General features: G+C 36.8%; 1 protein-coding gene across 2 annotated transcripts in view; it reads left to right on the top strand.

Annotated features, from left to right (window-relative positions):
* Positions 1 to 27807, top strand: part of LOC137415335 (V-type proton ATPase 116 kDa subunit a 4-like) — a 142879-nt gene that overhangs the window by 59309 nt on the left and 55763 nt on the right. For both annotated transcript variants that reach the window (XM_078780488.1, XM_078780487.1), the window contains exons 4-6: positions 541 to 638; positions 22979 to 23107; positions 23181 to 23272. In XM_078780488.1, coding sequence (XP_078636614.1) covers positions 541 to 638; positions 22979 to 23107; positions 23181 to 23272 — 319 coding nt within the window. The remainder of the gene's footprint in view (positions 1 to 540; positions 639 to 22978; positions 23108 to 23180; positions 23273 to 27807) is intronic.

The following is a 27807-nucleotide window of genomic DNA, read 5'->3' as shown; positions in this document are numbered from 1 at the left end:
ATTTCATTTTCCATTAATTATTTAATTTTCAAAAAGTTCCAGATTGGGATGAAACGGTGGTGGTTTAGGTATGCTATTAGCCAACTGATTAAGAAATTAATTATTTTACGGTTATTATTTATTTATTTTAATTACACAATTAATCAGTCAATTATTACCGCTCACTCCCAATTCCGTCTCCATGTGCTGCATCGCCGGGCACCGGGTGGCATGGCCGGGCACCTCGGTGCCTCTGCAATGTCGCATGCTGGAGGTCGGTGCCTCTGCAATGTCGCATGCTGGATGATATGTTAATTATTTATTTGGCATGGGGAGGTGTACTTTGAAGTATCTGTACTTGTTTTGATCTTTGTTCGGGCGATATGGATGACATAAAATTGATTTGAACTCTTTTGAACCATACATCTCTGTGACTATTTAACATAGGTGGTGCTACGGAAAGTAGAGGCTGGAGTTTGTCCAGCCAAATGTTACTTAGTGCATCACACCTTGTGCAGTTGTACAAAAAGGCAGTGTGTTCGGTCCGGTTGTTGTGTGCAGGTTATTTGGAAGGGGAAGTGAGGGTTGCTGGAATGTTTTTGGAAGAAGAAGATTCCGTTTGTGCTACTCCTTTGCCCAGTGATATGATCAGTATGGAGGTGATGTTTGATATCCTGTCCAAGTACTTATTGGATAGCTTTTGAAGCTTCTCCTCTGCTTTTGTGGCTTTTTTGTTCATTGGATGCATGCAGATACCATGTTATTAATCTCATTGCATTTAATATTGCATCAGCAAATTTTATCGGCCATAAGTTTTAGGGATAGAGGCTGAGTTAAATTCCCCATGCAAACCGATTTGTGTTCATAAAACATCTACAACAAGAGAGCACCTATCTGCCTGTTACGTGCTCCTCCCCGACCCCCTGGTCACGGTGCACCTCTGAGCCCCGAGAGGAGTCATGGAAAAAAAATGTGTTATTCTGTGTCAAAGATCAATGGAGAAGCCACCCCAATTGTTACTCACAAACAAATATTGTATTAAGATCACACAAGAATAACAGTACAACAACAATAGTATTCAAAAGTACAATCAATATGTCCTATGATGGTACCATCAGTTTTGTAATATATAACTCACTGTGCTCCAAGTGAGTGAAACAAGAACATTCCCCAATGTCTCTTATTCCCGGCTTCAAGACAAAGTTGTTTCGCTCCAGCGATCGCTAGAACGATGTCCAATCGAGACCAGAATCCCATGCGGATGGCAAGTAGTAGTACAGTCACACAGCCAAAGCTGTACAAAGGTGCCCTCAAGGCGACTGGGAAATCCAAAGGGGCCTCCAGGCGACTGAGAGATCACACCCTCGGGTATGGACGAATTAACCTTCAAAAAGCCACGTCACACACACACCCCAGATCGACGTCTGAATGCGGTGAAAATGGTCGAAAAGAGACGAAACCGCGAGCAAAGTACAAGTCCTGCATGAGTCAAAATGGCCGACGGCCCGGTCTCGTGGCGCAACAGCACTGCGATGATTCTCTCCTGAGTCGATAGCAAAACCTGACACGCAGGTTAAACTGGCACAGAGCTAACCACTCTGTCACAGGAATCCCTTCCCTGGGAAACCCGAAAGTTCGCTAGTGACTGTTGTTCGCCAACGTTCGTTCCAGACCACAAATAGCTCGGCTGCTTCTTGTCCGACTCTCTTGCTCCGCCCTCTTTCTACCTCTTCTTCCTCCTCCTCGTCCGGTTCCCGATCCGGTTTCCTGTTTCTTTAAACTAACTTTTTACCTTTTGAAAACTGTTCATGGACAATAAACCTTTTGAACACAATAATAGTACATGGAATCAGAAATATTTACAGTGGATGCAAACCACCACAACGGAAGTGACGAACCCGTAACACTGTTTTATAATTCCCAAGATTTTTTTTTTTGTGCAAATTATTTGAAGGAGTCTCTTCTTGCAGATGAGGCAAATCGATATCGAGTTTTGCATTGCCCTTGTATCTGCATATCTGTTATTCTTTGTTATTATTTTTATTTATTTATTTTAAAAAGTTATTCTTTGCAAGTTCAAATCTAAATAACCCAGTGTGCCTGTGATTGAATCGTTACCATGTTCTTCTTCCCTCTCCTACTCCTACTTCCACATTTTGTAGACTGGTCAAATACTGACATCATGACCAGTCTGTGATTAATACTGACATCATGAGAGGTGTTAACAAGAACGGCACTCAGTAGAGCACGTACCTCTGCTAGGCTGAACAATTTACGTTATGTATCCCACTGATTTGCCAGATCTAGATCTGGACCTGAATCAGTCTCGTCACCGAACCAACTTGTCCACCAAGTGTTGTCACAATCCGACCACAACGTTTTGAGTTTTTTTTGTTTTTTTTGTATACAAGATCGAGGCTCGTGTAAGAGCTAACATTAATCACAAACAAAAAACGGACACATAAAACATATAATAAAGGGAGCAGGAGACAAGATGGGGAGAAAGAGAGAAACACACAAGTACAACATTTGAGAATAGGGACATCGGGAGATCTGTGGGAAGGAGAGGGCTTTGGGGGAAAGGGGGGAAGAGGCATGGGAAGGGGTAGGAGAGGTATAAAACACATGGACACTGCTAGGGCTTCCAGAAAAGAAGTCGGTATTTCAAAAAAGTGGATCTGGGGTGAATTAACGGGGGTAGAAAAGATTAAGGTTTTGGATCGGGAAGATACGAGATGGTTGTGAACAGCTGTTTTAAAGACCTAGAGCTAGGAGTGGGATTGAAGAGAGTGAGGGAGTTTGTTCCAGAGGTGGGAGAAAAGAGGCATTAAGGAGTGAAGGTGAGCAGAGAGCCTAGATTTTGGTAGTTTCACCAGAAGAGGGTTGCTGGCAGATCTTGTGTGACCTGGAGGAATATTTGGGGGACAGAGCATAGACAGAGCTGGGGGAGCTAGGCCGGATAGGAGTCGGTCGAAGAGAGAAAGATCACCAACCTGCTTGCGGTGAGTGAGTGAAAGGCCCTCGGAGTTAGCTTCATCGCGGAGATTCCAATGATCCTTAAAGCTTTGGTTTCAACAGCGTAAAGCTGAGCTAGGTGTGAGGCAGGAGCACCAGCCCAGAAGGGAGAGCAGTATTCTATTGAGCTGCGGATGAAAGCCTTGTATGTGGTGAGCTCAGGTGTGCCAAGGAAGGACTTCGCACAAAGGAGGATGCCCAGTCGGCGACTGGCTTTGGAGGCCAGCTTGGAAATGTGGTTGTCCCAGGAAAGATCATTGCAGATAGTGAGAGTAGTGTATATATGTTGCTTCTGGGACACTCTCATTTTCCCATTGACTTACATGTTAATTTTTCCCCTCCCTCATTGCCCCTAAACACCTCTATTTCTCTCACCCTGTTCTTTACGAACCTTCTAACCTTTTGACATGTTATCCTTATTCATTAGACCACTTAAACAATGGTCCTTCTGTGTGAACCTGTGATCCTTCTGACCTTATGGACCTTTTAACCTTTTACTCTTAATATCATCTGGTGAATCATCTTTGGCCCACTCAAACAACGACCCTACAAATATTTGTTTGTGTGGGAAATAATTTAATTCTCCTACAACTCTCCTCACCGTCTAATACATTAACAAAAAATATGTTTGAGTTTGGTTCTTTCTCAAGATATTTTAACTGAGCTAAGATAAAATGGTAAACCTCCCTCAATGTTCTTGTTTGAGCGCCTCCAGTGCCACATACCATTTTAAAATTAAAGTATATATTTTCCTGGCAACCATCAAAGTTTTCCGTCCACTCAAAAATATTTCCATCTTTTTTACCCAATTCACCGGTATTTAAATTAATTCTCTTATTTGTTTTGTAAATTTTTTTACCAGTTGTCTTTTCAATTATACCTATTTGATATTTTTCACATTCGTTATGTTTACCATTTATATACCAAGGTTGATTACACCTCCACTCTTTAGTCTGGTTGGTACTTGGTTCTATCATTTATATAATAGTAAAAAGGCGGCGGTAGCCCGTTAAAATCCCTAACCCCCCTTTTTAACTTATCACTTATATACTTGTATAACCATAAGGGAGACTATCAATTCCATTTTCTAAAATAAACCTCTTATCATCAAAAGCCCCCAATGCTTTCTTATTCACCTCTTCTGAATATAATTGATGTTTATAACTTCTTATTCCATTAATCTTTCTAAACTCTTCTTTCTTTGTTGTTAAACAGTTATAATAATCCTTAAAGTTTATTGTTTCTTTAATGACATTTTTCTTTATGCCTTTTAACTTCTTATCAGTTTTTTCAACGTTATTCACAATGTATTTATAAGCATAAGCCTTAGACCTCAATCCCACAAATTCACTCATGACATTTCCTCCTAATTCATCCTTAAACTTTCCAATCACCTTTTTATTTTTAGAAGAGAACAACTCACTCTCTGGACTGTAATTACTAGTGTCATAGATATTAATGTCCTTTTTCATGTCTGAATAAACATCATCAGTATTAATTTGCAAAATAAAACTATCTGTATCCATATAAAGTAGATGAACATCATTTTGATATTTCTTCCTCAAGTTATTATAAAAGTAATCATACATTAATGACTGATAAATCAAGAATTGATGTTCCAATATAAATAGGTTTGTCCATTTTAATACTCTCTTTAATCAAATGGATCGCACAAAAGTTCTCAGTAAAGACCTCAGCTCTAGTAAAACTCGGTCTATTAATTAATTTTGATGCTTGTTTCCAAGATGTTGATAGTCTGATATTTTGTCTTTTTCTCACATTTTCCATGGTCTTACCAAAGACCGCATTATTCATCAATTTATAAAAGTCTTTCTCAAAATCAGTTTTTGACTCTGTTCTTCTTTGTGTATTAAAATCAATGTACCCCTTCAACCAATGACTTTGATTGAACTTTAGAACCCTATGGATCTTCTCTACTCTTAGACCTTTTGATAAATATTGTCGCAAATTTCTTTGGTGTAGAACATAATTTTTCTTGTTATATAATGTAGTAAGTAATTTTTCTGTTGATTCACCTATATTAAATGATTGTTGATAATCACTTAACCACTCCTTCTTTGGACTTTCCTTTTCACAAGCAAATGGGAGATCTTTGTGTAGGTTATGAAGTTCCTCTGGATATTTCAAATCGACCTCAAAATAATAACCAACCTTTGAATCATCCAATTCTTTTTGTGTAGAGATACATACATCTTGTAAAACCTTTTTGTAATCTTTTTCCTTTACCCATCTAAGTTTTCCATAAGGAAGAGCCTGAGACATTGCCCAGCCATACAGGTTGTTCGCATCATAATACATCAAGTAGGAGCTCTCTACCGATGGATCATAATTTGGAATGTACTTGTTATTTGCTTTAGCATATCTCTTTGAACAGACTTGTGAAATTCCTCCTCTCTTTGCCTTTTCAATCATCAAAAGCATATCAACATCGGTTATCAAATCCAAAGCTTGTTTTGTCATTTTTAACATCGCGCTCCAAGCCAATCCAGGAGCAGTGTAATAGTGAGCAGGATCCAATCCATATCCAGAATGACAGATTGTTCTGAAAGCCTCAAACACATCAGCCAACAAAAGCACATCAGTTTTGAGGTACAAATCGTGATACTCACCAAGATTCTTAATGTTATATTTTTTCCAAACATTTTGTGCGTGTACATAATCTTTATCAGATATATGACTATTATTTAATTTGTTATAGAAATTTTCTTTTAAAGGAAGTTGTGTTTCATTGAATCTCTCAAATGAGTCCATATAGTCATAGGGGTAAATTCCCTTTTGTGTTAGAAAATCTTTATCTAAAAAATACTCTGAAAGACATGGAAACTCTTTTAGATTTTGAACCAAGTTAGCCAATGGACTTGCCATGAATTTAAATGTATCAAGAAATCTGATATGAGTAATAGGAGATGTGTGAATTGTTTTTGTGAATGAAATGTATTTCTGACCCGTGTTTGGAATTGCTGAGATACTTCCAGAAGTCTTTGAGAGTTCCTTGATAAATAGATGTGTATCATAATGAGCGTTGTTATGAAGAAAGACAGGAATGAAAGAGGGGAGTTGATAATTAATATTACAACTTTGATGAGCCGGACCTCTATATTTACCAGTGAGATGACAATGGTCTCTAACCTTTCGACCTTTACCAATTTTCTCCTCACAAATATGACAGACATTGTTTTTTATAAATTCCCTTTTTTCTTTACTTGTTAAGGACATTGGTTTATTGGTTTCTCTCATTATCTTGGTTAATCGAACACAGTCTTTTTCTAGTCGTTTCACAAACTCCTCTGGGGTATTTGAGCCTCTATACATCTCTAACTTGTTATATTTATCACCAACGGATGATTTGATATAATAACAAAAACCACAAGGAGTATGTTTTTGATATTTATTTGTGTATGATTCTTTTGGATCTGGAGAAGCAGTATCAATTTTTTCTAAAATACTTTCAAAATCAGAATATATAACAAATGGATGTTTTATTGTTTTCTTTTCATCTTTGAATGTGATCTTTGAGTCTTTTTTAGGCATGTTGATTACCGTTGATTTATGTTCACCACAATAATTTGAATGTTTATCTAATCTTTTTTGTGTATGGAAGAAGTTAAGACAACGCATACAAATATATATTTTATTTGTTCTTTTACATACTTGTGGTTTTATTAATTTTGTAATATCTTTGATGTATGTATAATGTGAATTTTCATCTGAATTAAAATATAGAAGATTAATATGAGTTTGTTTACAATTGTCAGAAAGCTTTAAAACCTGAATGTTGTTTGTTTCTGTTAGACCATAAACATTAACTGATAAATTATTCAACTTTTCAAATTTAGGAATATAATTTAAAGTCATTGGAAACTTTAAATCTTTCGTATTTAATGTATTCTCATATTTTTTATAATGAGATACTCTTTCATCATGAAAATGTGGAGGATGTAAGTGTGCTAGAATAGACCAGAGAAAACATTTATTGTCTTTATTTTTGATATTGATAACTGCTTTTCTATTTTTGATAACACTGGGTAAATCAATGTAAGAAGAAGCTTTTAGAGGATCTGATTTAAGAATATGAATGTCTATGTAAATAATTTTTCCTATATTGAATCCACTTCCTACGATTGAATTATCCACATCTTGCTCTTGTTTAATAGGTTCATCATAGACTCCTGATGTTTTAAAATCTTGATATGAAGATATAAAGTGTGGCTCACTTCTCATGTATGGTGTATCTGTAACTCCTTCGTCCTTTGTCATTTCTAATTTTACTCCCATATAAAATTTAAGTGGTTTCATTTCTTTTAGTGTTTTTTCAATCAACGTTTGAACAGCAGGTTTAACTATTTCTACAGCATCAACTATAGACTCTGGTTCAGGAGGTTTGAAGTTAAAGACTCTTATTTTAATATGTCCTTTGAATGCACCATCAGAGTTTTTAATAGTAAACAATTTTGACAAGTGTTTGTTAGTTTTAAGATGGGCTTTAAACCCCTTCTTGAGGATGGTTGTTTTACAGACCTTACAATGTTTTGTTTTAGGTGGAAGAGGGGAAAGTTTGTTAAGAATGTTGTATGTATGTTTTGCGGTGAGAATATGTTGTTTATAATATTTTACTTCCTTCTCGCAAGTATCACAATAAACCATATTTATAGCGTGAGAAAACGTGGTGTTTTATATATATCGCTGTGCTTAAAATAAAACACTTTTGAGCTTTACAGCTCCGTTTTATATATATCGCTGTGCTTAAACTAAAACACTTTTTCACTCAGAATCATCGAAGTCATAACTATCACATGAATACTCAGAATCATACTCAGAGTCATCAATAAAGCTACTCTCATAACTATCATTTGAGCACAAACTATTAGTATCATAACTATCATCTGTGTTCAATGAAATACTATCATCACCATCGTCCGAGTTCAATGAAATACTATCATCACTATTGTCCGAGTTCAATGAAATAGTAAAATCTTCACTGCTGTAATGACTCATATTTAATTAGCAGAAAAAACCTTTCCATCTATACCAATATACTTTCTTTCATTAACGGATTCAATCTCTACATTTTTAATATCAAAAGTTATCTTTAAATAATCTCTAACTATCATAGAACGAAATGACATTTCACCAGAAATATTAACATCATTCATTTTACTTAGATCTACACCCTTTGGATTATTAAAGTAAATACAAATTTCTCCACGAGTATTGTTGATGGTCTTATCATTCTTTTTCAAAGTATCGTGGTCAATCACTTTTTCAAGCTTTGAATAAATTGCCAGGAGTAGAGGAGAAACTTTTGTTAGATTTACTTTAATGGATGTCTTTCCAGGTTTAGTTAGAGCTCTTCCTTTAAATGAAATAGAGGGGCTCATGTTATTTTCCATAACTGGTTTTACCCAAAAATTTCCATATTTATCTTTGTTCAATTTAACATCTTTGACATATTTTTCTATATCTTTCACCGAAGTAGAGATTGATTGAAATTTGTCTTTTGTGCTTTGAAACATTGTATTTATTAATGAATAAACTTGCATTTAGTTTAAGTAAAAATTTACCACATAAATATGATAAGTTCTGAAGGATATTTAGAATTTCCAGACTCTCCATATGATAAATTAGAGAATTGTCCGGCTTGTGATAGAGTGGGGCTTAATGATGAGGATTCATATAAACAATGTTTATTCTGTGATTATATTCTAATTAATGATAATAAGAAATATAAAAAAACATATAACTCTTTTAAATTAGAACCAAAAATGAATTACTTTACAAGATTAATAAGAGAGATGAATGTTAAGCATTATGGTGATAATACACCATTTCTTACAAGGAAAGAGACTCTTTGTATTGAGGAAATGTATAAGGGTTTAATGATATTTATTATTCAAAATAATTTTAATGGAAATGTTAATACAAGATACTACATAAATAAAATAATGAATTATTTTGAAATTAAACCCGAACTCAGGATAAAATATAGAGTTTCTAAAATAGCTCAAAAAAAGTTGGATGACTTGTTTTCCAAATATATAAATGAATGATTTTTTACCCGTTTGGGAAAATAAGATAAAATTTAATAACCATAAAAACATTCCAAATTCATTGAGATGTCTAATAGTTGGTTCAAGCGGATGTGGAAAAACCTGTTTGCTTTTAAAGATGCTCCTTACCCCCAACTTTTTAGATTGATAATTTAATAATTTTTACGAAGTCAAGTTTTCAACCCGAGTATCAACTACTCTCACAGGGTTTTAATGCAGGTCTTAAAAAGGAAGACATTATCGGTTTATTTATCCTTCAAAACAAACTAAATGATTATAACATTGAGGATATAATACAACTATTTTGTGATACACAGAAACCTAAACCAAAACCCATAACTTGTATTCTCAGTGATAATACGGATGATATACCTTCACCTCAAGATTTAGATATATCAAAAAAGAACCTCGTCATCTTTGATGATTGTGTTAATGAGAGAAACCAAACAGTAATGGATAGCTACTATACAAGAGGGAGACATTCTTCTTGTAATTGTATTTATCTTAGTCAGTCATATTTTCAAGTCCCTCGACGCTCAATAAGAAACAATGCTAATACTTTTATTTTATTTAAGTTAAATTCAATAGATGGAAATAATTTTTGGAGAGATAATTGCTCTACGTTATGTAGTAAAAAAGAATTTGAAAATTATATGAAACACACGATTGGAAAATATAAATATATTGTTGTGAAACAAGATGAGATATTAAAGGATGTATTTTTATTTTAAACATAATTACATATATAAATGACAATTATTATTAACCTTGTGGGTAAATCTGCTTCTGGAAAGAACTTTCATAAATCTAAACTCTTGAATAGTAAAAATGAAAAGATTGTAAGTTTTTTTTAAAAACACCCTATGATTCGTTTTGTGAGTACTACAACCAGAGCAAAGTGACCAGGAGAAGTAGAAGGGAAAGATTATTACTACATTTCAATGGAGGAACATATGCGATTGAGGAACGAAGGTCAAATATTTGAGGAGGTCTCTCTTGGTTCTACAAAATATTCACATTGTAAGAGTGAGTTAAATAAAGTAAAATCTAATGGTCTTGGGATTTTAGAAACTAATCCTGAAGGAATGAGACAAATTATTAAACAATTGTGTGGTGATGGAGTTAAGATTTTATCATTTGGTTTTGATATCGATGAGGAGACAACGCAAACGTATGAAAAGCAGAGATACAAGTATTAGTGAAGAAGAAATAACAACTCGTATTAATACCAATAAAGAATTTGATGAAATATTTCAAGAAAAGGATTTATTTCAACACATTTACTATAATGATGAAGAAAAGGAAAATTTTCCCATTGACCTTTACAATTCATTAAATGATATTTTTCAAAACTAAATGAATGCCGAAGAAAGAGAAAGAAAGTTTGAGGAACATCAAGAGTTGGTTTCAAAAGTTGTAAAGCAACAGGAAGAGATAAAGAAGAAACGGAGACAGAAACTAACTGGTGAAGAAGCCTTTGAAAGAAAACAAGAGAAATTTTTTAAACCGCTTTTAAAAACTCAACACCCTACAGTTCCCACGGTAGAATTTACTCCGACAAAACTTCAAATGCTCAAAGATTTTAGTCAGATAACAAAACAAGAACTTGGAAAATTAGAATATAATGATGAAGAATTATTTCAGAAACTTGAGGAGGTAAATCAACCCCCTAATTATGTAGTGGAAGCTCTTCAAAACAATGAATATTTGGCAGATTCAAAAACCAGAGCAGGTCTCATTCCAACAGAAGAACCAGCAGTGTTCATCTTGTGGAAGAAAAGGTATTGATATTTAATGATGAATTGATGTTCTTGAGTTCTACTCAACCAAATGTTAAATTAACTCCAAGATTAATGTTTCTTCTAACAAACCCCGGATTCAGCGGTTCAAAATATTTTGAGGAACCACTTGATATGGAAAGAGAGGAAGATAGGGTATATATTGAGTTGCTAAATGCACTTGATTATGGAGTTTCTGTTGCTGGTAAAAGTAAGAAGAATGAGAAGGAGAAACATATTATTGATGCTTTAAGTAAGCTTGGTTCAGGTGTTAGTTTTCTTCCAAATGACCCATCACAATTAGTTAATAGGCTATTATTGTTGTTAGGTAGTAAGAAGGCTGGAAACAACAATTGTTTTAATGAATCCTCAGCCATTTTAGATCAGTTGATGAACATGAAAATAATTAATAAATGTCAATACAAAGATATTTTATTAGATATTAAATAAGATGAGAAGCACAATTCTTAGTTTTAATTTCACAACGAGCGATTACACAGCTTCATTCCCTTACCCACTACAACTTGACCCCCTTACCTCATATGAGGCATCTTTGTTGTCAATGGAAACTTACAATACCCTTTTTAATATCACAGAGAAAAACAACAAGTTTAGTTATAATCCAGGAAGTGGATATAAAACTATAACCGTTTCACCTGGAGCTTACGAGATTTCTCAAATATCTTCAGAAGTCTCTCGCCTTATGAAAGAAAAAGGTGATGAACCAAAAAATATTGTAATAGATATTCAAAAACACACTTCAAAATCAACTATTAAACTTAAAAATAATTATAAAGTTGATTTCACGATTGAAAATTCGGTCAGAGAGCTATTGGGTTTCTCTTCAAAAAAGATTGAAAATAACGGGACGTTTTACAGTGATAATGTTATCCAAATATCCTCCGGTATAAATTCAGTATTAATTCATTGTGATTTGATTGATGGTGCTTATAACGATGGAATAAGAACAAATACAATATTTTCATTCAGTGCATACTCAACCCCGATTGGTTATAAATTTAATATGTAACCAAAAAATCTTGTCTATTTACCTGTGTCAGGAAAAACCATATACAGAGTAAATTTTAGGATAACCGACCAAGATAATCGTATGATATCCTTTAATGATGAAATTATATCCATCAGAATTCACCTACGTGAAGTTTTTCAATAAATAAATAATGGTTATTGTGAGAAAACATGAGTTGGGAAAATATAAAATAATTACAGGGGAGGGCATGTACCTTTCACCATACTATACAAGGTATGTGGGTAAAGGATACTATAAACCTAAGAGACAACGAGGTGTAGGTCATCAATTTCGAAATAAAGGAGATGGGATAATTGATACTCTAATGGGTATTGGTTCAACCATCCTTAAACATAAAGACCTAATTGGTTCAACTGCTTCTGCCGTGGGCTCCGTTGCGGGTGCTATAAAGAGTATAAAAGATGCTCAAAAGGAGTCTCATAAATTACAAGCAATCAAAGAAATAAAAAAAGGTAAAACTCAATTATCTTCACAAGAACGACAAAAAATCATTAAAATACTTGGGTCAGGGTTTCAACGATTTTAATACTATATAAATACAAGTATGGAAGCGATTGATAGTATCTATGATTTGGATGATACAATTATCATTTCAAACTCCACAAAAAAGGAAGACTATTTTAAGGTAAATGCTATAACTGGAACAGACTGGAATTCAAACGGAACAAAAAGTTTTGAAATAAATAATCAACAAACTTACTTGAATATAGCTGATAGTTTCTTGCTGTGTAAATTTAAATTCACTAAGGCTGCGAATAATACTAATGCTACACTCGTAAATGATTTCTTCTGGAAAATGTTTGATAGTGTTCGCCTGTATATTGGAACACAAGAGGTTGAAGCGGTTGATTATGTCTCTGCTAGATCTGAAATGATGAAATTTACACTATATTCGTTTGGTGATAGAATGGGTAAGGGAGCTGTTGAAGGTTTTATTCCTGATATGTCAACGGGTACAAACACAGACCCTGGTTATAGTCAAAGGAAGGCAATGTATAATGATGACACAAAACCAGAGAATAGTTTTACCGTAGCAGTACCTCTGAAAGGTATATTTGGATTTTGTGATTATGACAAAGTTTTGTATGGTCTTAAAATTAGATTTCAACTACAAAGGAATGATAATGTAAATAGGTTGCTTTTTGGGGATGAAAATGCTTTTGGAGACGACAATAAATTTGTTATTAATGATTTGTGTTGGTATATCAGTGAATATACTCCTAATCTTAAAACGGAAGAGATGTTAAATAGAAGACTTAACTCAAAGAAACCGCTAAATGTATCATACCTTAAAAGAAGATGTCAACATGTTAAACTGGAACACACTACCTACACTTGGAATTTGGGTGTTCTTCAAGGAAAGCCACGATACCTCTGGCTCATTTTTAAAAAACCAGATGGAGAGGACGGTACTAATAAGAACTAGAACGGGCACTCGGTAGAGCGCATACCTTCGCCGCAGCTACTGTTCTGTACTGTACTAAAATACGATTTTGACCTTTTCGTGACCTTGACCTTGACCTTTGACCCGATTGCTCCCAAAATCTAATCAAATGTGTCCCGTATAATAACCAATCATCCCACCAAATTTCATGCAATTCGGTTGAATACTTTTTGAGTTATGCGAATAACATACACACACACACACACACAGACATACAAATAAATACACAGCGATCAAAACATAACCTTCCGCTTTTGCGAAGGTAATAATGCGCTGAGTGATAATGCTAAGGTGAAACAACTTCGGGTTTCTCTTGATGGCACATTTTATCCGCGAGATAGATTGGAAATTGATTGGGAAAAAAATGATTATGCGGAAGCCTACAAGTCCTACCAAAAGGTGTGTGAAAGTAATGGTAATAATGATCCTATTTTGGATATGGTTGCGTTTCAAAAACTTTATACAATCTATGCAATTGACCTGAGTTCTCAAAAGGAAACTATAAAGTCTAATCGAGTGGATACTTCTCTATACATTGAAAGAGGGGAGAGTGAAGAGGTTAATGCATATTGTTTGCTTTTGGAGGAAACAGAATTACAGATTAATACAGATAATGGTGTTATGATTAATATCACATAGGTTTTTTCTCATAAATAAATGGTTGGGGTATATGTTAATCAAATCAATCTTAATAAATTAACATCTTGTATTCAAAATCAAAAGCCTTGTATTATTAATGTTAATACAATTCAAAGAAAAGGAGCTGTAAGAATTGATGTTGTACTCACACACACACACAAGTAAAAACACTAAATGATACTGGTTCACTTAAAATTAAAATGACAAAACCTATGTTAAAGAAATATTCAATAGACGAGTCAAGAGGAGGATTTCTCCCGTTTCTAATTCCTTTATTTGCTGGTTTAAGTGCGGTGGGAGCATTGACTGGTGGTATTTCAGCAGCAGTAAAAACTGCTAACGAAAGGAAGGCACAACTAAAAGCTCAAAAAGAATTGGAAAGACATAACAAGGAGTTGGAGAAACAAATTAGTGGAGGTGGTGTAATTGTAGATTTTGCTCAAAAACTTGAAAGTCTACCTGATAAATCTAGATTGTTGGTTGGAGATATGCTTTCCTCTATCGCTCAAGCGGGTGTTAAACTAACTAAACGGGGTAATGGATTGTATCTTTCTCATAAATAAATGGATAAATGGTTTAAACAATTTGGAAAGAATACAACGTCAAATATAGAACTAGCTAAGTATTGTAAAACACTAAAAATTGATAATGTGGTTATTTGTATGAGAGATGAATTAATACATATAAATAAGAATACAAAGAATATTATTATGAATTTAGACACACAGAATGGTTCTCATTGGGTTTGTATTCATAATAGTCAGGATAAATATTATTTTGATAGTTATGGTATGCCACCACCTGTTGAAGTAATACAATTCTTACAGAATGGTGTTTATCAAACATTTCAAGTTCAAGAAATTAATTCTAAATGTTGTGGTCAATTATGTTTATATGTATTATTTCAACTCAACAATAATGAAAATTTTTATGATATCATTTTTAATCTAATATAAATGACTTATGTTGGAAAAGATGGTTCTATCTTTGGAAAATCCTCTCAGGATATTGATTTATCAAATTATTATACAAAGGCACAGGCTGAACGACAAAAATATAGTGTAAGTAAAAATATTAATATGAAGAATACTTATAAATTAATCAATTATCCAAACCCTACAGATGCAAATGACTTAATTAGATTTAGTGATTTATCACAATATATATTTTTAAAGAAAACAGCACGTTTTGTTAAACAAGTAAAATTTACAACCACAACACCTGGTTATACTGACCATACACCTTTCCTCATTGAATTTAACTACCTGCTTACAATTGAATTTTATAAAGAAGGACATATAGTTAATATGCGAATTAATAAATGGGGGTACGATATGCCTGATTTAGGGTATAATTGGTCTTTTTCAATAAACATAGAAGACCTACATGATTTTAATCAGTCTCGTAAAGAAGAATATTATCCACTTGGTGAGGATATGGATTTATGTGGAAGTACAATTAATAAACAACAAATACATGGTTTTAAGAAAAGAAAAATATATGATAGTATAGCGATGGTTAGCATGACAAAGAAGGAAGGTCATGAGATAAGGATAGAAAGCCGAGGAATACAAACCGATTTGGTAGTGGGAAGATGGGGTGGTATTACCTGTCATAATATTAATCTCACATATATTTCTGATACATAAATGGCAGGAAGAAGACTACAAGAGAATTATAATTTTTGTATTCAAGGATACCTACAAGAAAAGGGTGCTCGGTATTACATACCTTATGATTTGGAGCATATACATGGGAATTTTGTCATAAAAAACTGGCCTTATACTGATATTGTTAAACCCACAAATAGAGACTTGTTTAAAGTATTAAATAAAAATGAACTTCTCAAAGTTATGAAATATAAAACTCTTTTAGAAATCGTCAACAAATCTTATTGGTATCCTATTATGAGAAAAATAATTATAGATACAAGAATATCTCAAAATCCAGATGAGTATATGTATAATATTATTTGGGGTTTAAACTCGAGGGTAGCAAGGGATGAGGAAGGAGTTGAAGAAGAGAAGGAGAAAAGAGAGAAGGAGGAGAGGGAACAAAGAGAGAGGGAGGAGAGTGAGATGGAAATCAGAGCGATTCAAAAAAGAGTGGATGTATTACAGCAAGAAGATCAATCTCAACTCACCGAAGAGGAAAATAAAGAAAGAATGAATGCTGTGAAAATATTGATATCAAAAATTGCTAAGATAAATGAGGAAGGAGTTAAAGAAGAGAAGGAGGAAAGAGAGAAAAAGGAGAAGGAGGAAAGGGAGAAAAAGGAGGAGGAGAGGGAGAAAAAGGAGAAGGAGGAGAGGGAGGAAAGGGAGCAAAGAGAGAGGGAGGAAAAATATAAAAAGATGGAAATCAGTGAGATTCGTAAAAGATTGAGTGTATTACAGCAAATAAATAAATCTCAACGCACCGAAGAGGAAATTAAAGAATTAACAACTCTTATGAAGATAATGGTTTCAAAAATAACAACGTCAATGTCTTCAATTTCAGGGAGGAGATTTAAACGAGAAAGTGGTGAAGAAGAAGAAGAAGAAGGAAAAGATTATGTGATTGATGATGTTGGTGTCATTGACTTTAGTTAGTTTTTATTTGTAAATAAATGGAGGAGAGAGTGAAGGCATTCCTTAGGATTCTTTATGTTTTAAAAATAAAGATTGAAATGTATATGTTGAAAACCAAAAAGGTTTTGATTCTCTGTCGGAATTTTTCTGATAAATAAATATGAGTTATTGTCTCAAATGTAAAAAGAAAACTAAATCTAAAAATATCTCTTATGTTAAAGCTAAAAATAATAGAGTTTATCAAAAAGGAATATGTCAAGTATGTGGCTCTAAAAAGTGCCAATTCATCTCTCCTAAAAGAGGAGGAGACATACAAAAGTTTCTGTCAGGAAGTAAATTTACAACAACTGGAATTCCAGGGGAATTACACCTTCCAGGGTATTCTTTCTGTGGTCCAGGAACAAACTTGGATAAAAGATTAGATGAGGCTGACAATCCTAAACCTTGGCCTAAACCTACAAATAGGGTTGACGAAGTGTGTATGAAGCATGATATTGCTTATGGGAAAACCACTACGTTGACTGAAAAACATAAAGCCGACAGCGAAATGTTGTATAATTTGTCTTTGATACAAAATCCAACGTTGAGAGAGAAAGTTGATAGGTTTATTGTGAGAAATTTGATAAATGCTAAATTGAAACTTGGTCTTGGTTATTCCTCAAAAAACTATTAGGCTCTAATGATGTCATCAAGACTGAGGAGCTTTTGGCTGCAGAATTACACAAACCTATAATCACAAAGTTTAAAAGAAGGAAGGTTTATTCTAAATACACCAACCACATATGGTCCGCTGATTTAATTGAATTGAATAATGACAGGGGATACAGGTATGCTTTAACCGTTATTGATTTGAGGAGTAGATTTGCCTGGGTTGTCCCTTTAAAAAATAAAAGGGGTGATACTTTAATGTTAGCCTTTAAGCTAATATTTGATCGGGATAAAAGGAAACCAAAGAAGTTATGGACTGATGAGGGAACAGAGTTCTATAACAAAATATTAATGAAATTTCTTAAGGGGAAGGGTATTAAATTATACAGCACCTTTAATGAAGGAAAAGCAGTTGTTATTGAGCGTTTTAATCGTACTTTGAAAGAGACTATATAAAAAATTCACACAACTCGGTTCTCAAAAATGGGTGTATTTAATTCAGGATATTGTAGATAATTACAATAATACAGTTCATTCATCAACAAAATCAAAACCATCGGAAACATTTACAAAATTAGAATATGAAAAGGAGATTAATTTGAGAAAGCCCAAGTTGAAAGTTGGTGATATTGTAAGAATATACAAATGGAAAAGTCATTTTGAGAAAGGTTATACACAAAAATGGACTCGTTAATTATTTAAAATCATTGATGTAATGGATACAGTCCCTTGGACCTACAAATTATATGATTTAAATGGAGAAGAAATCTTGGGTTCATTTTACTCACAAGAATTACAAAAAACACAAGTAAGCAGATAATACCCTTGAAAATAATAAATAAAATGTAATGGGGATACGTTTTTAAATCTGTGAACCCCAAACACAGAATCACACAACTTTTTAGTTGGGGCTTAACTTTTGTGTGTGCATAATGGGGATACGTTTTTAAATCTGTGAACCCCAAACACAGAATCCCACAACTTTTTAGTTGGGGCTTAACTTTTGTGTGTGTATAATGGGGATACGTTTTTAAATCTGTGAACCCCAAACACAGAATCCCACAACTTTTTAGTTGGGGCTTAACTTTTGTGTGTGTGTGTATGTGTGAGTGAGTCATAATAATATACAAACCCTAACCCAACCCCATCCCTAACCCAAACCCATCCCTAACCCAACCCCATCCCTAACCCAACCCCATCCCTAACCCAACCCCATCCCTAACCCAACCCCAACCCTAACCCTCACATTCAAAATCCCAACCCTAACCCAACCCCATCCCTAACCCAACCCCATCCCTAACCCAACCCATCCCTAACCCTCACATTCAAAATCCCAACCCTAACCCAATCCCATCCCTAACCCAACCCCAACCCTAACCCTCACATTCAAAATCCCAACCCTAACCCAACCCCATCCCTAACCCAACCCCATCCCTAACCCAACCCCATCCCTAACCCAACCCCATCCCTAACCCAACCCCATCCCTAACCCAACCCAACCCCATCCCTAACCCAACCCCATCCCTAACCCAACCCCATCCCTAACCCAACCCCATCCCTAACCCAACCCCATCCCTAACCCAACCCCAACCCTAACCCTCACATTCAAAATCCCACCCAAACCCTAACATAATCTTTCTTTTCTTCTTTTTTTAAATACGTATTTTTTTTTTTTTTTTTCCTCTTCCTCCAATTCTGTCTTTCAAGGCTTTCAAGTTTGAAGAAGTAGAAATGGGAAGAAAGAATTTTCCAGCATTTTCTTCCTCGAACTTTCTTGATATTGCTTAAATCAAGCGTCATTAAATAAAGAACATTGGTCATTGCTTTAGAATCCAAAGAGTCTCCAAGAGGAACCCCACAGGTAGAGTCTCCAAAATAAAACCAACTTTCCAAGTTCTCAAGGTATAACCACAATCCTGTTGAGCCTCCAAGATAGGTATCACATTCCGAGTCATCAAAACAAAACCCCCATTCCGAGTCTCCAAAAATATAACAATCTTTCCAAGTCCCCAAGGTAGAACCACAATTTTCAGAAATATTGGGGGTTTCCGTGATAAGTCTCACATAGTATAACTGCGGACCATCAGGGAAAACTTCCCTTTCCCAATTTTTTAGGGTTTCTATGATGTGTCTCACATAGTATAACTGCGGACCATCAGGGAGAACTCTCCTTTCCCAATTTTTTAGGGTTTCTATGATGTGTCTCACATAGTATAACTGCGGACCATCAGGGAGAACTCTCCTTGCCCAATTTTTTAGGGTTTCTATGATGTGTCTCACATAGTATAACTGCGGACCATCAGGGAGAACTCCCCTTTCCCAATTTTCAGAAATTTGTGGGTCTCCAATGTATGACTTGTATTCTGGCTCATCAAGGTAGAACTTGTTCAGTGGGTTTTGTTTTGATAACTCACAACAAGTATCATCATGGTAAAACTCTTTTCAGGATTTTGTGGATCTCCAAGGTATAACTCTTTGGCTGGGTCATCAAGGTAGAACTCGTTCTGGGGGTCTTGGTTGTTCAAAATGTCTTCAAACAAAAAAATAACTTCATCCCAAGTTGTGTTAAAAGCAGAATTTTCATTTCGTATCTCAGATACAATTTCCTGTGAAAGAAAATAACAATGTATTAATTTAATACAATATTTTTATTTGTATAAATCAAGCTCTATGAATATTAAAATAAACTTTGTTAACTCTTACACGAGTCTCATCTAAAAAAAAAAAAATTAAAATAAATAATTAAATTAATAATTAATTAAATAAATAAATAAACAAACTTACCTCCATTGATAAGAGGTTCGAGTCCAGTTCATCAATCTGAAGGTTGAGTTCTACACAGGTAGTAGGACTCCAAGGAATAGCAAAGTTATCCCATTCCATTTCGGCATAGTAGTCCATTCTCAAGTGAAGCAGAAAGCGTGTTTGAAAAAGCCTGTGTGGTCGGTGCCTTTTATAAGGACTGGGTGTGTCATTTCCTGTGGAAATTCCCTGGGCGTGTCTTAACTGGAAATGATGTGATGGGAATTCCCTGAAAATGATGTAATGTATTACCTGGAAATGATACAATGCTAAAGAGTTTATAAAGTGGGTGGGGCTTAGCAAAAGTGGGCGGGGCTTCGCAAAAAAGTGGGCGGGGCTTACCAAAAAGTGGACGGAGCTTAACAAAAGGTGGACAGAGCCTACCAAAAAGTGTGTGGCACTGGAGGCGCTCAGACAAGAACATTGAGGGAGGTTTATCATTTTATTTTAGCTCAGTTAAAATATCTTGATAAAGAACCAAACTCAAACATATTTTTTGTTAATGTATTAGACGGTGAGGAGAGTGGCAAGAGAATTAAATTATTTCCCACGCATAAACAAATATTTGTAGGGTCGTTGTTTGAGTGGGCCAAAGATGATTCACCAGATGATATTAAGAGTAAAAAGTTAAAAGGTCCATAAGGTCAGAAGGATCACAGGTTCACACAGAAGTGAATCATCTTCAGAAATGATTCATGGGAAATGCGATCACTGTTATGAATTTGAGTTAAGGGGAATATCTAGATCCAGGTAGATCTGCATAGGTAGGTGTCCAGCTGTTGTGATAGGGAACCTCAACTGTAATTTCTGTGTTTAGGCGGTTTGTCGGGGTAAGTGTATACCTGTGATCATACGAGGATGATCCGGTGATAAATAGTTCTAGGGGATAAGGATAAGACTCCATTGTATGTGAAACCTGTGATCTATCCTTTGTCCCTTATGGCAACGCAGTCTTATAGACATTAGATACTAGATATTAGATACTAGATACTAGATACTAGATATGATGCCATCTGTCACCATTGTTTAAGTGGTCTAATGAATAAGGATAACATGTCAAAAGGTTAGAAGGTTCGTAAAGAACAGGGTGAGAGAAATAGAGGTGTTTAGGGGCAATGAGGGAGGGGAAAAATTAACATGTAAGTCGATGGGAAAAATGAGAGTGTCCCAGAAGCAACATATATACACTACTAGTGAGACCCAAAAGCTTGAGAGACAGAACTTATTGGAGAGGATTGTTGAGAAAGTAGATGGGAGGGTTGTCCAGTCGATCTTTTCGGAGAGACATAGTGAGAGTGTGCGATTTGTCAGGATTGAAAGACATGTTCCACTTGTTTGACCAGTCTGTGATTTTCTCCAGGTCTGCAGAGGGTGTGTGATTCATATATACAAGGGATGTAAGTCATATAAGTCATACTAGTCAGTCAGATAAGTCATATAAGATGTGTCATATAAGGGATGAGGTATGGAGCGGCAGAGAGTGGAGTCATCAGCAAAGAGATAGGATTTTCCAGAGAGTCAGAGATCATTGATGAAGACCAGAAAAAGCGCAGGGCCCAGAACACTGCCTTGGGGAACTCCAGCCTGAACAGGAAGGGGAGATGAGAGAAATCCATTCAGAGGGCCACACGTTGACTATGACCAGAGAGGAAGTCCGCAAGCCATGCGTGGAGATTTCCATGGATACAATAGGAGGAGAGTTTGGTGAGCAGGGCGGGGTGCCAGACCTTATCGAAGGCATGTGATATGTCAAGTGAGACAGCTCTGATTTCCTGTTTGGCATGGAGGACCTCCATCCATTGTTGAGACAGCAGAAGCAGCATGTCCAGAGTAGAACGACCTGGTCTGAATCCAAATTGATGATCCGAGGTCAAGCCATTGCAGAAGAGGAAGGATTTGATGTCAGATGCGATGATTGATTCCATGACCTTGCTGATGATTGGGAGTAGGCTGATTGGTCTGTCGTTGCAAGGATGTTTTTGTACCTTTTTGTGTAAAGCAGTAATGTTTGCTGATTTCCAAGATGCTGGCAGATGACCTTGAGCAAAAGAGAGGGTGAAGAGAACAGAGAGAGGGTAAGATAGAGTGGCAGAGCAGGATTTTAGGACCCGTGTGCTGATGCCATCTGGTCCAGTTGCAGAATCAGAGTCGAGGTTTGACAGAAACTTCTCAACCTTGTCAGGAGAGAAGGACACAGTTCAGGAGCAGCTGGGTATGACTGGGTGAGATGGGTTTGGGGCACAATATTTTGAGGGAAACAGGATTGAGGCATTCAGGTTTTTCACGTGCAGTGTCGCCTTTGTCACAGTTTGAGGTAAGGGAGGGGATGGAAGGGGAACAAACACCAGAAACAGATTTGACCAGACGCCACCAGGATTTGGAGGAAGGAGACAGGTTTGAGAGTTCAGTCATGAGAGTAGAGATTGTGTTTCCTGGCTCTCCTGAGGGTGGACACACACTTGTTCTGAGTTTTGTGAAAGGAAATGAGATTGCCTTCCCTTGGATTTGCCTTTCATGAGGAGAAGGCATGTTGTTTCATGGCAACTGCCACACCATAAGCTTCAAGAGTGTACCATGGACTGGAGGAAGGGTATGACAAATGAAATATCATGCTATATCTCGCTTTTGGCTCCATCTCTCAATGGTGAAGATTACTTTAAAACATTCTCGGATTAGAATCCAGATCCGGATCTTCACTGAAACCGAATCAATTCGTCCTTGTCATATGCTCAACCTGTCTACCAAGTTTCAACCAAATCTGTCCATAACCTTTTGAGATATCCCACTAACAGACGGACAGACGGGGTGAAAATATAACCTCCGTCCATCTTTGGTTATGGAGGTAATAAATTAATAATGTCTCGCCTGCCGTGCATTCTGAAGCACTAGAGATCTCAAGAAGCATATTTTGAATTTAATGTGAAGTCCCATGCTCACCCCTTAAATCACCCCATGATTCCAATCTGTCATCGTGTCTCTTGCAGACCGAGTTTGAGAGGTTTGAGAATGAGTTGAGAGAGATCGACAGTAGCAAAGTGGTGCTGAGGAAAAATTATTTGGAGCTCAAGGAAATGCTGCATCTCCTGCTCAATGTGGAGCCATTCTTGGCAATGGTTGGTGTCTCTAACTTCTTTAAACCTTTGCTGATTTATTTATCCTTGGAGACTTTGTGATTCTGTTTGACAGGTTGAGCTCCGAATGGCTGACCAGTTTGATGGTACTCACTACTTGAGAGATCAGTCGGGCATGCACGACGTGGCCATGGGACTCGAACTTGGGTAGGTCCAATCTTGGTTAAATGTTGTACACCACTCCTTTCCTATGCCATCTCCAGGCATTGCAAATCGTCATTGCCGGGCACCAAAGGGGGCTCGGCAGTGACGCACGCTGAAAGAGAGTACTCAGTTTTCACTCTGGTTTCTTGTTTTCTTGTTGTACACCGCTCCTTTCCTATGCCATCTCCAGGCATTGCAAATCGTCATTGCCGGGCACCAAAGGGGGCTCGGCAGTGACGCACGCTGAAAGAGAGTACTCAGTTTTCACTCTGGTTTCTTGTTTGTTTGTTTTCTTTCTTGGTTGTCCGGACGATATCTCAGCCATCCTTTGAGCTAGGAAGCTGAAATTTCGGCACAGTAGTGAGCAAGTCCTTTGTCAAATACGGTATTTTTTGTTTTTTGAATAATCAATTAATTGAGGAGTTATTTAATTATTAGCGTTTAATTAAGTACTTATTTAATTAATTAAATTTCATTTATCTTCTGACCATTATTAACTCAGGCACCTTTTGAGTTAGGAAGCTGATATTTGGACATGCCAATGACCAGGTGATTTGGCTGCAAAGGATATTTTTGATTTATTAATTAATCAATTAATCGATTAATTATTTAATTATTCGATTAATGACAAAAAAATTTTTTTTTTTTAAGTTACAGATTCTGATGAAATAGTGGTAGTTTATGTGTTCTCTGACCAAATTGATTAATAATTTAATTTTTTTATGATTATTATTTATTTATTTTCATTATTAATCATTTATTTATTTTCTTTCTCATTTGGCCAATATCTCAGGCACCTTTTGAGCTGGGAAGCTAATATTTGGACATGAGTGACCAAGTGATGTGGCTATCAAGGATATTTTTGATTTATTGATTAATCATTTCATCTATTAAGTATTTATTGATTAATCGATTAATTATTTATTGAGTAATCAATTAATTATTTAATTTTTTATAAATGACTTATTTAATTAAATTTCTAAAAGATACATCTTCGGATGAAGCACTACTGGTTTAGTTATGCGATTAGCCAATTGATTATGAAAATATTTTGTGATAATCTTTTATTGATTTTAATTATACAATTAATCAATCAATTAGTGTACACCTCTCCCTCCCAATGCAGCCTCAATGAGCTGCACTGCGGTATTGCCGGGCGCCGGAGGCGCCCCGGCAATGCCGCGCTGCAGCATATTTAATTATTTGGCATGGGGCGGTGTACTTTGAATGTATGTGTACTTGTTTTCTTTCTTGTTTTCTTTCTTGGTTGTCCGGACGATATCTCAGCCATCCTTTGAGCTAGGAAGCTGAAATTTCGGCACAAGAGTGAGCAAGTCCTTTCTCAAAAACGGTATTTTTTTTTTTGAATAATCAATAAATTGAGGAGTTATTTAATTATTAGCGATTAATTAAGTACTTATTTAATTAATCAAATTTCCTTTCTCTTCTGACCATTAACTCAGGCACCTTTTGAGTTAGGAAGCTGACATTTGGACATGCCAATGACCAGGTGATTTGGCTGCAAAGATATTTTTGATTTATTAATTAATCAATTAATCGATTAATTATTTAATTATTCGATTAATGACAAAAAAAATTTTTTTTTTAAAGTTACAGATTCTGATGAAATAGTGGTAGTTTGTGTTCTCTGACCAAATTGATTAATAATTTAATTTTTTTATGATTATTATTTATTTATTTTCATTATTAATCATTTATTTATTTTCTTTCTCATTTGGCCAATATCTCAGGCACCTTTTGAGCTGGGAAGCTAATATTTGGACATGAGTGACCAAGTGATGTGGCTATCAAGGATATTTTTGATTTATTGATTAATCATTTCATCTATTAATTATTTATTGATTAATCGATTAATTATTTATTGAGTAATCAATTAATTATTTAATTTTTTATAAATGACTTATTTAATTGAATTTCTAAAAGATACATCTTCGGATGAAGCACTAGTGGTTTAGTTATGTGATTAGCCAATCGATTATGAAAATATTTTGTGATAATCTTTTATTGATTTTAATTATACAATTAATCAATCAATTAGTGTACACCTCTCCCTCCCAATGCAGCCTCAATGAGCTGCACTGCGGTATTGCCGGGCGCCAGAGGCGCCCCGGCAATGCCGCGCTGCAGCATATTTAATTATTTGGCATGGGGCGGTGTACTTTGAATGTATGTGTACTTGTTTATCCTTTTGTTACTTTCGCTTTAGACGATTGTGATGGTACAGAAGTAGTTTACTTATCGTTGAGCTGTCTAGTCTGTTTGATTTCCAACCCGCCGATAAACCATCGGATTGATGCTTTGCAGACAGTGTTTTATCACAAGGTGCACCATCCATCAAACGGACGTTAAACTCTGTGTCCCATCTGCTAGCATTATCTGGTGGATGTTAGATCCTCAATGGTGCCTTTTGTGAAGAGTAGGTGAGTTTTCGGCTGCACCCTGAACAGTTTACAAACTCATGTCCAAATCATTTGCGGTTGAACATCAGACAGGCCTGACCAGCAGGTTCCTGAAAGACTTTGGCCAACTCCACTCTTGGATCACTGACTTCCTCCACTCTCGTCGCCAACATGTGGTTCTCAATGCAATCCTTTTATCTCCTCTCCCTGTCAAGGCTGGAGTATGCCAAGGCAGTGTTGTAGGCAACATTGTATTCCTAATCTTTATCAACTATCTCTCTGCCTCTCTGGAAAACTCTCTATCTTTTTGCTGATGACTCCACCCTCTGCCATGATAATATTACTCATCCTTCAGGTAGACGGGCACCCATCTATTGTCGTTCCCATCTACTTTCTAATCTTTTTTCTCAAAGGCCCATTCGAAGAGGTTCAGTTACTTGAACTCTTGGGTCCCACTCTCAGGCATGATTTTTATTGGGCAAGCCACATTTTAAAGTTGGCATCCAAAGCCAGTCACCGACTAGGCATCCTCCATCATGCAAATTCCTTCCTAGGAGGCCTTCATCCACAGCTTGATGGAATACTGCTATCCCCTCTGGGATGGCACCACTGCTTCACACCTTGTTCAGCTTTACACTTTGGAAACCAAGACCCTTTAATATCATTGGAATCTTCCAAGATCAAGTTGAATCTATGGGCCTTTCATTCCGTCATTGCCGATAGGTCGATGGGTTCTGTCTTCTACCGCCTCTTTTCTGGTCTTGCACTATCTGCCATCTCCATACTTTGTTTCATCTTTCTGCTGTTCCTTTTGTTCTGTTGTGTCCTGATCTGTTCTGTGTTCTGGCCCTTCCATGAACCTCGACTCTGGATTAAAAAAAAAAAAGACCTCTTTTGTGATCGAGAAGGGGTCGTTGGGGTGTTTTGGGTATTCAGGGTCTTTTGGGTTTTCAGTGTCTTTTGGACCATTTGGGTCTTGATTGTCTTTTGGATCCTTTGGGTCTTTGGGATGTTTTGGGTCTTTGGGATGTTTTGGGTCTTTGGGATGTTTTGGGTCTTTGGGATCTTTTGGGTCTTTGGGATGTTTTGGGTCTTTGGGATGTTTTGGGTCTTTGGGGTGGTTTGGGTCTTCGGGGTGGTCTTGAGGGTCTTCGGGGTGGTCTTGAGGGTCTTCGGGGTGGTCTTGAGGGTCTTCGGGGTGGTCTTGAGGGTCTTCGGGGTGGTCTTGAGGGTCTTCGGGGTGGACTTGAGGGTCTTCGGGGTGGTCTTGAGGGTCTTCGGGGTGGTCTTGAGGGTCTTCGGGGTGGTCTTGAGGGTCTTCGGGGTGGTCTTGAGGGTCTTCGGGGTGGTCTTGCGGGTCTTCGTGGTGGTCTTGAGGGTCTTCGGGGTGGTCTTGAGGGTCTTCGGGGTGGTCTTGAGGGTCTTCGGGGTGGTCTTGAGGGTCTTCGGGGTGGTCTTGAGGGTCTTCGGGGTGGTCTTGAGGGTCTTCGGGGTGGTCTTGAGGGTCTTCGGGGTGGTCTTGAGGGTCTTCGGGGTGGTCTTGAGGGTCTTCGGGGTGGTCTTGAGGGTCTTCGGGGTGGTCTTGAGGGTCTTCGGGGTGGTCTTGAGGGTCTTCGGGGTGGTCTTGAGGGTCTTCGGGGTGGTCTTGAGGGTCTTCGGGGTGGTCTTGAGGGTCTTCGGGGTGGTCTTGAGGGTCTTCGGGGTGGTCTTGAGGGTCTTCGGGGTGGTCTTGAGGGTCTTCGGGGTGGTCTTGAGGGTCTTCGGGGTGGTCTTGAGGGTCTTCGGGGTGGTCTTGAGGGTCTTCGGGGTGGTCTTGAGGGTCTTCGGGGTGGTCTTGAGGGTGTTCGGGGTGGTCTTGAGGGTCTTCGGGGTGGTCTTGAGGGTCTTCGGGGTGGTCTTGAGGGTGTTCGGGGTGGTCTTGAGGGTGTTCGGGGTGGTCTTGAGGGTGTTCGGGGTGGTCTTGAGGGTGTTCGGGGTGGTCTTGAAGGTGTTCGGGGTGGTCTTGAGGGTCTTCGGGGTGGTCTTGAGGGTCTTCGGGGTGGTCTTGAGGGTCTTCGGGGTGGTCTTGAGGGTCTTCGGGGTGGTCTTGAGGGTCTTCGGTGTGGTCTTGAGGGTCTT

Source organism: Myxine glutinosa, chromosome 6 (genome assembly GCF_964187855.1).
Source record: "Myxine glutinosa chromosome 6, kmMyxGlut1.1, whole genome shotgun sequence".
Classification (NCBI taxonomy): Eukaryota; Metazoa; Chordata; class Myxini; order Myxiniformes; family Myxinidae; genus Myxine; species Myxine glutinosa.
This window is presented reverse-complemented; position numbering and strand designations above follow the sequence as displayed.